This window comes from Thalassophryne amazonica, chromosome 22 (assembly GCF_902500255.1).
Source record: "Thalassophryne amazonica chromosome 22, fThaAma1.1, whole genome shotgun sequence".
Taxonomy (NCBI): domain Eukaryota; kingdom Metazoa; phylum Chordata; class Actinopteri; order Batrachoidiformes; family Batrachoididae; genus Thalassophryne; species Thalassophryne amazonica.
Genome location: NC_047124.1, coordinates 27,125,515 through 27,139,048, shown reverse-complemented (window position 1 = coordinate 27,139,048; position 13,534 = coordinate 27,125,515). Strand labels below are relative to the sequence as shown.

The following is a 13,534-nucleotide window of genomic DNA, read 5'->3' as shown; positions in this document are numbered from 1 at the left end:
CTTGGTTATGTTGCTTTAGACGTAGACTGTGGGGGGGTTCCCATGATGCAGTTTCTTTCTCTTTTTGCTCCGTATGCATCACTCTGCATTTAATCATTAGTGATCGATCTCTGCCCCCCTTCTCGGCATGTCTTTTTCCTGGTTCTTTCCCTCAGCCCCAACCAGTCTCAGCAGAAGACTGCCCCTCCCTGAGCCTGGTTCTGCTGGTTTCTTCCTGTTAAAAGGGAGTTTTTCCTTCCCACTGTGGCCAAGTGCTTGCTCATAGGGGGTCGTTTTGACCGTTGGGGTTTTTCATAATTATTGTATGGCCTTGCCTTACAATATGGAGCGCCTTGGGGCAACTGTTTGTTGTGATTTGGCGCTATATAAGAAAAAAGTTGATTGACTGATAAAGCATCCAGGTGGAGGCACTGTTGTGTTTGTCCATTTCTATTTATTTTCTTATAAAAATGTAGACTTGTGGACAGACCAGTTCACAAAAAAAACCCACAAAAAAAAAAACAAAAAAGCTTAAATCTTCAGACTCTGACAACAGAATCATAAAGTCGAGTCTTTTACCTTGTTTCACTTTCAGTGTCCAACTTTGTTCCTTAGACGGTGAAATGTTTGTCTCAGTTCCACCCGGCGGGACACACCCGCCCTTGCAAATCAAAGAACAAAAAATACACCTTCAAAGTATTTCCAAAAGGAAATAAGTGAACTGTAAAGCGTTTGCTGTAAATACATTCTTTTCCAGCAGAGACAAGAAAATAAAAGCACTTTGGTCTTCCTCAAACACTCCATGTGGTTCATGTCAGCTTATTTGTTTTTTTTTTTTAAAGCCACATTTACAATGAGATTTGAACTTTCTGTGGGTGAAACTTCAGGTACCACATTCAGAAAGTGAGTTATTGATACATTATCTGTACACACAGTCTCAAGCAAGCAAAGTACAAAACGGGGTGGGGACATTGAAGTATAACTTTTTCCATTCAAAACAAAGTATCTTAAAGTGCATATCTTCACTGATGCTCAGATTCTATCTGCAGAGTTCAGAAACTGAGAAACTGATGATGATTTTCAGATTAGCCCTCAAAAACTAAACCCACAGAATCTGAAGTGATTGACTTAATGGATCATGATTGACAGACAATATTTAAACATTGAACTGTAACAAAATTCATGACAAGGCTTTTTGTATGAACCAAAAAAATAAAATAAAATACTGGATTCAGCATTTAAAAAGATTTCAAACAAACAAAATGCCAAATTTTACTTGTCAACTGGTAGGTGAAGGGGGGAAAAACGTTTTGGGCAAACAACCAAATTTAAGACCAATGCGTTACAATGAGCATATTTTCTAGTTCCCAAAATAAATTACTTTTTTCTTGCAGGGGTTTAAAGTGTAAATCCTTTAAAATGCAGCACTTAGACACAAAAACAAGGCTGAGACGGTGCTGTATTTCATGTTTATATATATATATATATATATATATTCTAGATTCACTGTGTTCAGTAATGTCATGTTTTTCCTTCTGTTGTGAGATTTCCATAAATTTCTTTTTTTCTTTAAAGCCAATCAATGCACTTCCAGCAGCAGTGATTATTTTTGCTGAGCAGCACCTGGCTAATGTGCTTTATTTTGTAATTATTTTACTGTTAACTTTCACATGCGTTATCTCAAAGTATTGTCATCATTGATTAGCTCAAAGATTTCTGGCTGTAAGGAGGCATTCCCTGCAGTAGAAAACTACGCCGGCAGCCGGCAAGTCGCCCAGAGCAAGCCACACAAGTTTATCCCATTTTGGAGAAGTGTGACCAAGAGGAGAGAGAGAATACTGTGCCGGATGGCTCAATGGGACAACTGTGGTGTGGACACGGGATTTGAAACAGCTACCAGCTGTTACTGTTAGCGCTATTACTTACTGACTGTGGACGGACAAATCAAAGAGTCAGGTGACACAAATATCACAACGGCTACTGGATGTTTACTGATAGTCATGTGGAACTCATAGTACTTGGAGGTATCGAACGGGACGATAACTTGCATCGGAATCCGTGTGAAACTGGAGGAACGTCAGACACCAGAACGATATTCTATTTGGCTGCTGTGTACTAACAGCAGTAAAAGCGGGATGCGATTGTGTTTCAGGGTATGTATTTATTACTACTTTTTTGTGCTTAACCAATCTTATTTAAACATATTTGATGGTATTTTTTGAAGCTATATCAGCGCTAGCTTTGTGAATACCCTCTCGGGTTATGAAGGAGCTGGAACTGCGTTGGTCAACCACCCACGAAAAATTCAGGCAAAAACAAACACTGCACCCCTTACGGGACGCAGGTCCCTACATGTGGTTGAGAGAATGGCCGTGTCAAACAGTCTATAATTTTCTTTAAACATACTGCAAGTTGACAGTAAAATGTATATATGCATTTACTTACATAAACTTCATTATTTTATCACAAATAAAGCAACATCTATTCTTCTGTTGTCCCGGAAACAAACGCTGCCATAACATTTTATCCACATCAGCTTAAAGTTTTAAGAAACAAGTTCAACTTAAATAACTTTCAGTTTATCCAAAGAAAGAAAAAATACTCAAAGCTCAAAAACTTGCCTTCAAAAGTCTGAACAAACCAAAAAAACGGTCCAAATGCAGCTGAGAACTGAAACCACTTAAACGATAACTTATGCTTGTAATACTTTCGTAACTTTATAGTCAGGTAAAATCTTGCAGTGTTTTCTGTCATCAAACACAATGTGAAACAAACTAAAATTCAAATAAAACCTAAATAAAAACACTGAGTGGGTAAATAAATAGTTTGCAAATTGCACAAAGTGGGAACGTTGAAGTTCAAAGCACTCTGATATGTCCAGACAGACGTTTAGTTGACCGTCCAGCGAGTCAGGCAGCGGCGGCTCAGCGCTGTTCGATGTCATGATTTGATCTTCCACAGCTGTAAAGGAGAAAAAAAAAAAACACGCAAACCTTTTAACTGATCGTCTGAAACCATTTGTGCAACGTGTCGGCATCACGGCGCCGGAAACCTCTGGCAGTTTAGGATTCTAGTTAAAATATATAAATATAATAAATATTATATATAAATATATAAAAAAAATTATATACATACACACGTTATAACTCTGTCATCATATAAATTGGATATTCGTACTCGCCGGACAAAAGCAAAAGTGTCTTTGTATGGTTTTCCATGTAATAAACACCGTATATAACAGATTTTTGCTTACATCGGACAAAACGTCATGTCTGACTGCAAGGGATTTTCATTAAAAACCCTCGCATGTACGTGACAGAGCAGTCAGGATGTGACCAGTAACAGAGGTATGAAATTAAAGTTCAGCACAGACACTCGCCAATTCGAGGAAAGTGGGTACTGTATTTCTGTGATTAAAAGTCCAGCTGTTTAATTTTTTTCAAACCGTGGTCAGACACGTGACCCGCAGTCTGCACATGCTGAATCAGACACTGCAAAAGGCTGATTCATCACTGGTTTCGTCGCTGTTCTCTTCTGTCATATTTGAAATGTTTTTGCAGTGCGCCACTGATTACATTCTGATCATGGATCAGATTAGATCCATTATCAGATATCTAATATGATCCATGATCAGATTAGATCAGATGAGATCTAATATGATCTATGATTTTGTGCCAAACATACATGATCAGTTTGGCACAAAAAGTTTGCAAATATAACCAAGTTTACAACACAGAGTTGAAAAAAGACGCTTAAATGACCCACAATTTGCACACATTACCTTTGATTTGGAGGTTGATGATTGTAGAAAGAAGTTTGGTGAGGGACAAATTAATCCAGAAAAAGCATAATCCAGAACAACTGCATAAAGACATGACGGGGAAACTTTAAAACTGTCATGCATGTCGATGCCATTGCATGACCATAGAGTGACAGAAGCATAAATCAGGCTTTAGGATTTTATGGTACCACTCCGCAGCAGACTTAGGAAAAAAGAGTGACTTGATCAAATCTAATCTTTTTAATGCACATAATGTCCGCCACTTATTTAAGGCAGGCGTTTATTTGTTTTTTCAGACGTTTTGACCAGGCAGGCCCTGATTCAGGATTCCCCGTAGATTGTTTCGCATCTCCGGACTGTAACTAATCTGTTACATACATACATATAATGGATTTTGTCCGTTTTATACATACAATGGAGTTCATTGGGAAATTTTACATTTGATAAAAGTGGTCAAGTTGTCAGTTGCACTTTGAGAGTTTGAACCTTTTTATTCTGTTGCTCTCACATGCTAACATTAGCTCAAACAGCTGATGTGCTTCCAAACTTTAAACCAACTTGTCCGAACTTTGTAATTATGACGGGAAGTAGACGGCTACAACGAGTGAAACATAAAGCCACTTTTGGGCTCAACTATTCACTATGGAGTGCGGTGATTAGTGCGAGGTTTATCCACACGGTGCACTTTATGAATTTGTAGACTTCTGGGTTATTCTACTCTCTGACCACAGGGGGGCACTAAGATGTAACACACACACTCACCTTCAGGTTAAATCCTAACAAATCGGATATGACTCCGGACACGGCTGACAGGATGACCACCTGGGTGATGTTGTAAAGCAGCGGGTTCATTGTCAAACCGTACAGTCTGAAGGGAGTGTCCAACTCCTGGTGGGCGGCAGAAGAAACACACCGTTAAGATTATCCTAACTAGTTAAGTTAATAAAATAAACAGAGAACGGTGACATGTAATGTGTATCCTACGGATTAAATCCTATTTCCTAGAGCCTCTCATGCACCGTCATCACCATCCTGTATGAACCATTTTGTGCTTTGGGTCTTGTCTAACCTCGGGGGGGGCTCACCATCTTCACTCAGACATAACAGTAATCCCAACAGGATTTTGGACAGCAGATCTCCTAACATCCAGGGAGAATGTGCAGCAGTTTGGCTTTGTTTTCTGACACCCCCCATCCTCTGATCCTCAGGATGCGTATGTTGGAGCATCTGTCTGTCTCAGACCTCAACTGGGGTCGAGTACCAACACGATGATGGCTGGTCTGCAATTGTGTGCCTGGAAGTTTACAGCCGACCAAATCCATTCTCAGTACGAAGGCTTGAAGGACCGCCCACTTTTTGTTAGGAGCGGGTTCCCTTCCCAAGGAAATCTGAAGGAAATGACATTAAGCATGTTGCGGCCATGTCCTAAGTGAGGACACAGAGCAGGAAACTGACAGGCAGCAATTTCATGTCAGTTACGAGTTTGTGTTTGAAAGAACTGTTCAAAGAGGCATCACAGACTTCAGATTAGATGTTATGGTCGAATCTCTGCAGAAGTATTCTATAGGAACTTCTAAGCAAGTCCTATAGAGGCCTTGATGCCCACTGATCCCTGAATTCCTCCTGGAATCCCCACCCAAGGCTGGTACTCCAATAGAACTGGGTGGACTCTGTCTAAGGACACAGGTTTTGTGCCCAAGAACTGAACCCAGGTCTACATATTATTCCACTGAGCTGCTGTGAGGACAAACATATGCGTTGTGTATTATTTATATCTTTGCTTAAACTCAAACATTTTTTATGCTAAACATGACGACCAACAGATGGCCGAGTTGCAGAAAACCACTGCACCAGTCAGAGTCAGGAGGCGAGTCGGTACCTTGAGGAGCTTCGTGGCCAGTTTGAGGACGTTGTTGACCAGAGTCAGCTCCTCTTTTTTGTTTGGCTTCTTCTCCATCTTCAGGTACAAGTTGATCTTTAAACCAGAACATTAATAGTTAACCGGCAGGTTCTGCTCTTCCTGAAAAAGAAAGCGTGCATCCCAGAGGGGTGGGGGTACGTGCACGTGCTTTGTGCTTTCTCGTACCTGTTCAGTGAGCAGGATGGAGGTGTTGCTGTACTTCTTGCTGGTCTCCGAGCCCAGAGTGACGAATCTGAGCAGGAACAGAGACAGACTCGAGCACCAGATCACCAGCTCCCAGTTATAGTGACACTCCAGGAAGGTTTCGTGCACGTGGAGCAGCTGTGGGGACACAGACCGGTTTCTCCGTCATTCTCAACCTTTGTGCAGGAACTCAAACGGCTTCTTTCTATTTCAATAAACCATGTTTTTGCACCTGAGCACAGCAGATGAAGACGACAGATAACGTGAGGAGGAATGCCGATGACACGATCACGTCCACCGAGCGCTGAGGACCCCGTCTCTGCAAAAACCAACACGGCTCTGTGACCCAAACCCCTTCTTAAGGACACACACAGTTCTGTCAGGAAACGACAGCAGAGCGCGCACAGAATCTGTCCGTGTGTCTGGTGGGCGTACCCTGAGGTAGGAGCGCAGCGACAGCCACATCTTGATGTTCTGAACTTTCTTCAGTCTGAAGTGGGGGACCTCAGACTTTCGGGCTCTGCGGGCCGAAGTTAGGTGACCAAACAGTTTGGCAAACAGCAACCTCTAAACAAACGAAAACACACAGTTTAAGCAGGAAAAGACCCGCAACGTTTTCAGTCCTCGCCACCGCCACACTCACCTGTTTATACGTCCTTTCTGCTACGCTGAGCAGGAAGAAGAACAGCCATATAAGGCAAATGCGTACCAGGAAGCTCAGCGTTACCATGGTGATGACTAAGGCATCCGAGCCCAACCCGCCACCCAGTGCCACGGACAGCAGCTCGTTGGCTGAAAGCGCAGTCAGCTGATCCAGGTCGCGGTACTGAGCGAGTCTGCAGGAACAACAACACTTTGAGAAGTCAAACTCTAAACATAAAAAATGTCGTAGCATTAATCAAATCAAATCAATCAGTCGCAGAATTGATCAAAACATTTGAAAATCTATATATTAAAATTCACAGTCTCTGTGTACGTGTATGCGTGCATGTACCTTCGCTCACAGACAAACGGGAGAGTTGACATTTGCAGTTTGGTATACTTACGTATTTTATGTATTTTGGGTCATGTATTTTGAGAAATTAAGGCTACTATGTAACAACAGTGAACAATGGATGTTAATATTTACATTCTGGACTCACACACTATTCCAAATCATTATATAAACTTTGTACAATTTATTACCACCCGTGAAAAATGTCAGATACCTATTTTATAAACACTAACCAATCTAGAGGCCATGGATCCCCACGGGCAAAGTGCTAGTTGTTGAAACAATTTGCTGGAATCAGAGCTGCGATTTACTGGTTTCCCGCACACAGTAAAAACACATGACCGCGGTTTGTGCTTCTGATGTCAACGGGTTTCATTCAGGAAGGAAACTTGGAATGAAAGTAACTACGGCACTGAACGCCAAAGATGACCGAGGTGGCGACTACAAAAAGGGGTTTATGAGAAAAATTAAAATTTTCATGCAGCTCTAGAGAGCGTCTGGTGCCTTTTCAGGACAAAAATAATAGTAATAATAAATGTCATTAAACGTTTATGAATTACAATAATAATATAGAATCTCTGACTATAAATTTACTTTACATTATTTAAATGCACCACATTGAGATTTACACAGTTATTACTTTAAAAATAATTAATCTGTATTTCATACTATTGTCAGCTTTGCAATGAATCCTTGGCTCACGTGCATGTGGAGACATACAGTGGTCCAGTCAGGCTCTGCGTATTTTGTTCTATCTCTACTAACCAGTAGGTGGCGCATCACATCGTCAATCACCAGAAAGGCACATTTGTTTCGGTGACTCATCACAATTTAAACATAATTACAAATTCCAGTTATAAACACTCATATATTCCCGTATTAAAATCAGCAAATTCACACAAAATCAACACCACTGATGTACATTTGAACTATTTTGATTCAAATAAGTGAATTATAAACTTTCAGACAAAAAAAATCCTTATTTAAAACAATACTGTTCATCTATAAACCACAAAAAGGAATAAACACAACAGAACAGAAAGAGATCACACGTGTCACTCAGATGCATCAGCATTGGAAACTGTACTCCAATTAACAGTGAATAGAGATAACAGTGCATTCCGCTCTTCATTAATAAAGTGCACTGTGACGTTATAAATAAGAAGTCAGAGAACTCGACAAAAAATTTTCCAACTGTTCTCACGGACGCGCGGTCCTGAAAAATGTGGCTGTTGTTTTTCCACAGAGAATGTTACTTTAAACTCAAAGAGATTATTTGGGAAATTAGCAAAATAGTCAAAGGAGCCGTTGATTAAAAATAACTAAGTGTTGTATCTCCACTGGAAGCGGTGTTGCTCGCGGTTCATGGGTACCGTACCTGTAAGCAAAAGGCGTCAGTCCGAGTGTGATGGACACCAGGTTTCCAAAGATCTGGTAACCGATACCCGGAGTGTGGAGATTTACCTGGAAACAGCAAGGAAGCGACATTATTGGTCCTGCTCTCCTTTTTAAAAAATTTATTGATTTTTTTTTTTTTTTTTTGGCTCTGTCGGTTACTCACTCGGTTCATGATCATGCCGCTAATCTCCAGGACGGACATGTCAGCCTTCTTGCACTCGTTTCCCTCCCACACGATGGCGCTGACGCGCTCCAGGCCGGGGTTGGAGCTGTGCAACCAGGGAACGTGACCCTACGGGAAAACACCACCATGAGTAGTTTTTACACACGACACAGTGGAAAAAGACAGCAGGGTCACGCTGAGCAGTGTGTGCTCACCTGATGGAACGGGTCGTCTCTGTATTCCTTTTTGGCCGACGGGCAGACGGCCACGCCGCCTCCTTCACCCTCTGTGCAGGAAACGAGTCATTTAGACTTCAGCAGAGCCACGACACTCCAGACCATCACATGACCTAAGTTTTATTCTGGCTAAATCTAGCTTGTGAGTTGCTTTGACATCTTTCTCGTCCTCTGACCTGTCTCTGAGGTGCAGGAAGATCTGCACTCAGCACAGTGCAGGAAGTCCTCCCACATCAGGTCTTCAGTCTCGGACTCGTGTCGAGTGCTCTCCGAGTCGTGAGTCCTCAAACTGGAGCATCTGGAGCTGCAGCTGGTACCAGATTTCGGAACATCCTGAAGGGCAGATATGAGGCACTGACTGAATAAACCTCAATATGCTAATGCTAAATGCTGTTTGCTTTTTCTCCAATGGCGCGCTTATGCATGTGTGTGTGTGCATGTGTACCTCCGCTGTGTAGTGCTTCTTATAGTGGTTGATGTTCTTGCGGTTTCGGAGTGTACAGTCGCTGTTCTTTCTGTCCACACCCCTGTAGGACACTTCGGGGTCCTCCTCACTGGACGCCTCGTCTGACGCCGGCTCCTGAAGCCAAAACACAAACTCATGTGAGGTAATTCCTGCAGCGAGCGACCCGCTGTCCCCCTGCCGACGTCTGAGGCGTCACCTTGTTCCCACTGGCCAGCATCAGCCCCGTGCTGCGGGGGGCGTGTCCGTGTGCGGGCGGGGCAAGCGGGTTCCAGCAGACCTCATCTGCCCTGTTCAGCAAATCACATCGCTGCTCGTGGAGCTGAAGCCCCTCTTCGCTGCTGCGATTGTTCACGCGGCCGTCGAGCGACACGTAACCGTTGTCCGTCTCTGTGGACTTGTCGATGGACAACTTGGACTTCTTGGATCTGAAGGAGGGAAGGTCCAGGTGGCAGGAGGGATAAAGGAAGAGAAGAAACAGAAACAATGCAAGAAAGATGGGCAAAGGTAAAAAATAATTAAATAGGAGAAATGAGAATGGCGAGTTTATCAATAATAATAATGTTCAGTGTGAAAAGCCGACATGCAGTGAGATCATTCCAGCAACACCTGGTCAGACCTGGAGTTCAGTTTGACTTTTACTCAGTCTGTGTGACCCAGTTTATATCCTGGACAACTTGTTAAATGCTCCAAATTCCACAATTTGTAAGAGGTTTTTGTATATTCGAACTCCAGCCCTGCTTTGGTTTCTACATCGTGTCTCTTTAGGAAGATGGAAAAAGAAAATACACACCCAGCTTTACAGATATCATGCCAGAAATCTTGGAAGAGAGCACCCAGGCTGTATGTGGTGCAGGTTGAGTGGGAGTGTAACGCCCCCTCCTGAGTGTTATCGGTAGTGCTAGACCCATCTCCTTCCCTATGCACCTCCATCTGAGATGCCTTCCTCAACTTCCTTCAAGTTTGAGAAGAATAGAAGGTGGAGAGAAGCTTACAACACACCCCAGACCAAGACGTAATACAGCACACATTTAATCAGCAATGAATACTACATAGAACAATGTATGGTTATGTTTTAAAAAAAATTATATCCATGTAAATACCACATTTTCTTGTCTGTCTTTCAGTCTACAGACCCTACTCACATAAACCTATTCCAAACATCTACGTTTTTATATCAACATAAAAACCTTTAATATATATTTTGTTGCTGTAAAATATCTCCAACCAGGGTATTTTGAACTTGAGGTCGTTATCGCTGCTAATGTCTGTTATCTGTTAAGTTTAGCATTCACATGCTCATTGACTCATTTTACTTTCAACAAAATTTATTCTCAAAAATAACAATAACTTCATGTAATTAACACATAGATGTGATGATATACCCTCTTCATAAACTGATATTATTGTCTACAGACACAATGTATTTCAAAATTATTGCCATCTGTCAACAACATTGGGAGAGGAAACAAAAACACCTCTATGTATTTGTGAGCGGGACCATCCAGGCCCATCGTAACAGCAGACAACAGAACCCACTGGACACAGTCCACAGCAAATTTTAACATTTTATAAGTTAAAATATCAAAATGGTGAATAGTAATAACTCCTGTGTCACCAAAAAATGTCAACAGTCAAGGCCTTACATTTATGTAAAGAAAATTATATGAAGTTTGTTAGTTTGTTAACGTGATAACTCAAAAACAAAAGCTACCATTTTGTAATTCTCCAAATAAAAACAACAGATAATGAGGAAAAACTGACTAAACTTTAGTGAACTTTCACTCAACCGATTAACAGATTATGTTTTGCATAAGCAATGTACCAGAGATCCTGTGTGCCACCTGCTGGACAAGTCTGGGACTGCTGAAGGGGATAATCTTCACATGAATGATAGAAATTAGGAGCAGGGGGCAGGGAAGCTACATGTGGCTCGAACTTGTTTATCAGTTTCTTTCATTTCCCAGGCCTAGGTCTGGTGGCCACCAAAACAACCGCTGCTTGGGGCGGGAAGTGCAAACAAAATAAAAAAATAATGTGATGTTAAGTTAATGGGAAACTGATCTGAGAACTATATCTCATTTTTATCTGTCAGATCACAGCAGATACAATAAACTGTGGTTAATTATCAACATTATGCACCTTCATCTGAGAGGTCTTCCTCAACATCCTTCAGTTTGAGAAGAACAGAAGGTGGAGAGAAGCTTAGAACAGACCCCAGACCGAGACCCCTTAACATGGATTTTTGCTTTAAAAACAGACTCTTCTGTTGATCTGAAAACTAAACAAGCTCAAACAGATGTAGAGTTCAATATGATTTAGTATTTAAATGCCACCTAAATGTTCTTTCCCCATTAAAGCGTATTTGGGTGACGGTGTTCTGTGAATTTTAGAGAATTGCTCTGTGGGGATCATGAGGTTGCTGCCTTATAAATCAGCAGCAACACTAAACTAGTTTAACAGAAAAGACAACAGAGAAATAGGAACATAAATGTAATAAACCTTTTTTATTGCAGTGCCCTACAAAGTAAAAGAAACGAGGTGGTGGAAACAAAAAGGATCTCTACCCCCCCCCCCCCCCATATCATCCAAATTCCCCCATAATTCTTTGCAAAGCTGCAACACAAACCAGTTTTCTTCCTGAGAGTGAAAAGTGTAACAACAGCAACAACCACATACTGTTAAAGTTGCGAAAAAAAGCAAAAAGTGCAAAACTAGAACAGAGAACAAATGCAATCTGGACTACATCACACACATCAATTTGCTTTCAACCAGCGATGACAAATTTGTCATGGAGGTTACAAAAAAGTTTTCAAAAATAAAGCTTCATAGTTTAAAAATGGCTTAAAAAACAAATGTTGTAATACTCATCCCCTTCAAATACAAAATGATTAAATCTCAGGAGAAGACTTAAAAAACAAACATGAAAATATTACATTTCAGCAGACAGCCAGATTCAAAATGTACTTTTTTTCCCATTTTTAATGCTCCATGACAAATATGTTTGTTTGGAGTTAATCTTTATTGTTATTTTTTAATCAATAAAGCTGACTGAGAACTTGGCAGAAACAAGCAACAACATTAAAAACACTGCTCAGTTTATCACACTTTACTGCTTTTGTTAAGAGAATTCTATTTTTTTTTTAAGATGCTCACTCAGACTCAAGAATTCAAGTAATGAAACTGATCGGGGCAAAATTAATGTCTCTGACAATTTATTCTATGCTTTTAAAGGGGTCGTATTGTGCAATAAACCAATACTTTAGCATGTCACAGCTCATTTTAGCTTTTGCAACATATGTCACAAATGTCCATAGCTGGGCCACATTTAGCCCCAACAGAACGTAGAACTGGAGAGCCAACGGCCCTGTGGGTTACCGGTTCAATTAAAGCCCAAGGCAAAATGGCCATTTTCTGCATAAAAATGGTCCGCGTTTCCAAATGAACGAATCTACATGAATAATTTTGGGATGGGAACAATATCAATGATCAATACTGTGCCCTTGTTAAATTAAAAGAAAAGTTATCAGACAGTTTTTGAGAAAATTGGGCTCAAATACCCAAATTGACCGTTTTTGGCATAAAAATGGCCGCCATTTCCAAACAAACAACTCTATGACTATAATTTTTTGATGTGAAATATGTCAACAACCCATATTACTCTCGACAAATTTAAAAAAAGGTTATCAGACAGTTTTTGAGATATCGCAATGAACCCACAACGATGATGACAACGCAGACGACTACGTCAGATGCTGCATAACGACATAGGGTGAGCTGCATATCAGTCGGTAACCCAAAGTAAAAAAAAAATGGAGATGTATTAATTAAAAGGAAATGGTGGCGTGTTGAACGCCGTGTTGTGTTACAAATATGGAAGCTGAGAAGACTGTTCTTAGCGGCGCTGTCAAAGAAATTTCAGAGCCTGAGCATAAACACATCTGGACCTAGCGGGGCTTTGCTTTTGAAGTTCACCTTTTTCAAACGCCAGCTTCCTTTATGTTTTTGTAGCTTGGAATTTTGTTCTCGGTCGATTTGGAAGAGGACGAAATTCCAAGCTACTAGCTACTTCCAAGTGTCTGTTTTCCAGATGCATGGAAACCCATGGACCAACCCCCGGCGGTGTGGTTCAGTGGCACGGTCACAACCACAGCCGTATCCTCTCCTTGCTTCCTTGCTGCTTCCCACACTGAAGCGGATCACCGTCTCCTATCCATACAGCACATTAGTGTTATCCAAGAGTGCACTGTCAAACACGTACTGATTGTGGCGCGCCACATCTTCTCATCTTGTCCCGTGTGGTGTGATGTCATATTAAATATCACGTGGTGACTTTGTGGAGTTCATGAAAGGCAGTTTTCAGTCACGGTGTGGGGGAGCTGCTGTGACAAGAGGCAGCCAGCGTGTCATAATTGC

The 13,534-nt window shown here is 41.3% G+C and overlaps 1 protein-coding gene across 2 annotated transcripts in view; it reads right to left on the bottom strand.

The window, feature by feature from the left end:
- Nucleotides 1-421: 421 nt before the first annotated feature.
- The window catches only part of LOC117504409 (putative homeodomain transcription factor 2), a 74,636-nt gene continuing 61,523 nt past the window's right edge, over nucleotides 422-13,534 (bottom strand). Inside the window, exons 8-21 of one of the 2 annotated variants that reach the window (XM_034163876.1) lie at nucleotides 9,912-10,073; nucleotides 9,318-9,546; nucleotides 9,101-9,235; nucleotides 8,832-8,988; nucleotides 8,635-8,705; nucleotides 8,420-8,548; nucleotides 8,237-8,322; nucleotides 6,508-6,700; nucleotides 6,300-6,431; nucleotides 6,097-6,183; nucleotides 5,847-6,002; nucleotides 5,640-5,735; nucleotides 4,523-4,648; nucleotides 422-2,940 (exon numbers count right to left, since the gene is read on the bottom strand). In XM_034163876.1, the coding sequence (XP_034019767.1) occupies nucleotides 2,920-2,940; nucleotides 4,523-4,648; nucleotides 5,640-5,735; nucleotides 5,847-6,002; nucleotides 6,097-6,183; nucleotides 6,300-6,431; nucleotides 6,508-6,700; nucleotides 8,237-8,322; nucleotides 8,420-8,548; nucleotides 8,635-8,705; nucleotides 8,832-8,988; nucleotides 9,101-9,235; nucleotides 9,318-9,546; nucleotides 9,912-10,073 (1,780 nt within the window). In that variant the 3' untranslated portion in view covers nucleotides 422-2,919. The remainder of the gene's footprint in view (nucleotides 2,941-4,522; nucleotides 4,649-5,639; nucleotides 5,736-5,846; nucleotides 6,003-6,096; nucleotides 6,184-6,299; nucleotides 6,432-6,507; nucleotides 6,701-8,236; nucleotides 8,323-8,419; nucleotides 8,549-8,634; nucleotides 8,706-8,831; nucleotides 8,989-9,100; nucleotides 9,236-9,317; nucleotides 9,547-9,911; nucleotides 10,074-13,534) is intronic. The other variant, XM_034163877.1, reaches the window with a different exon arrangement.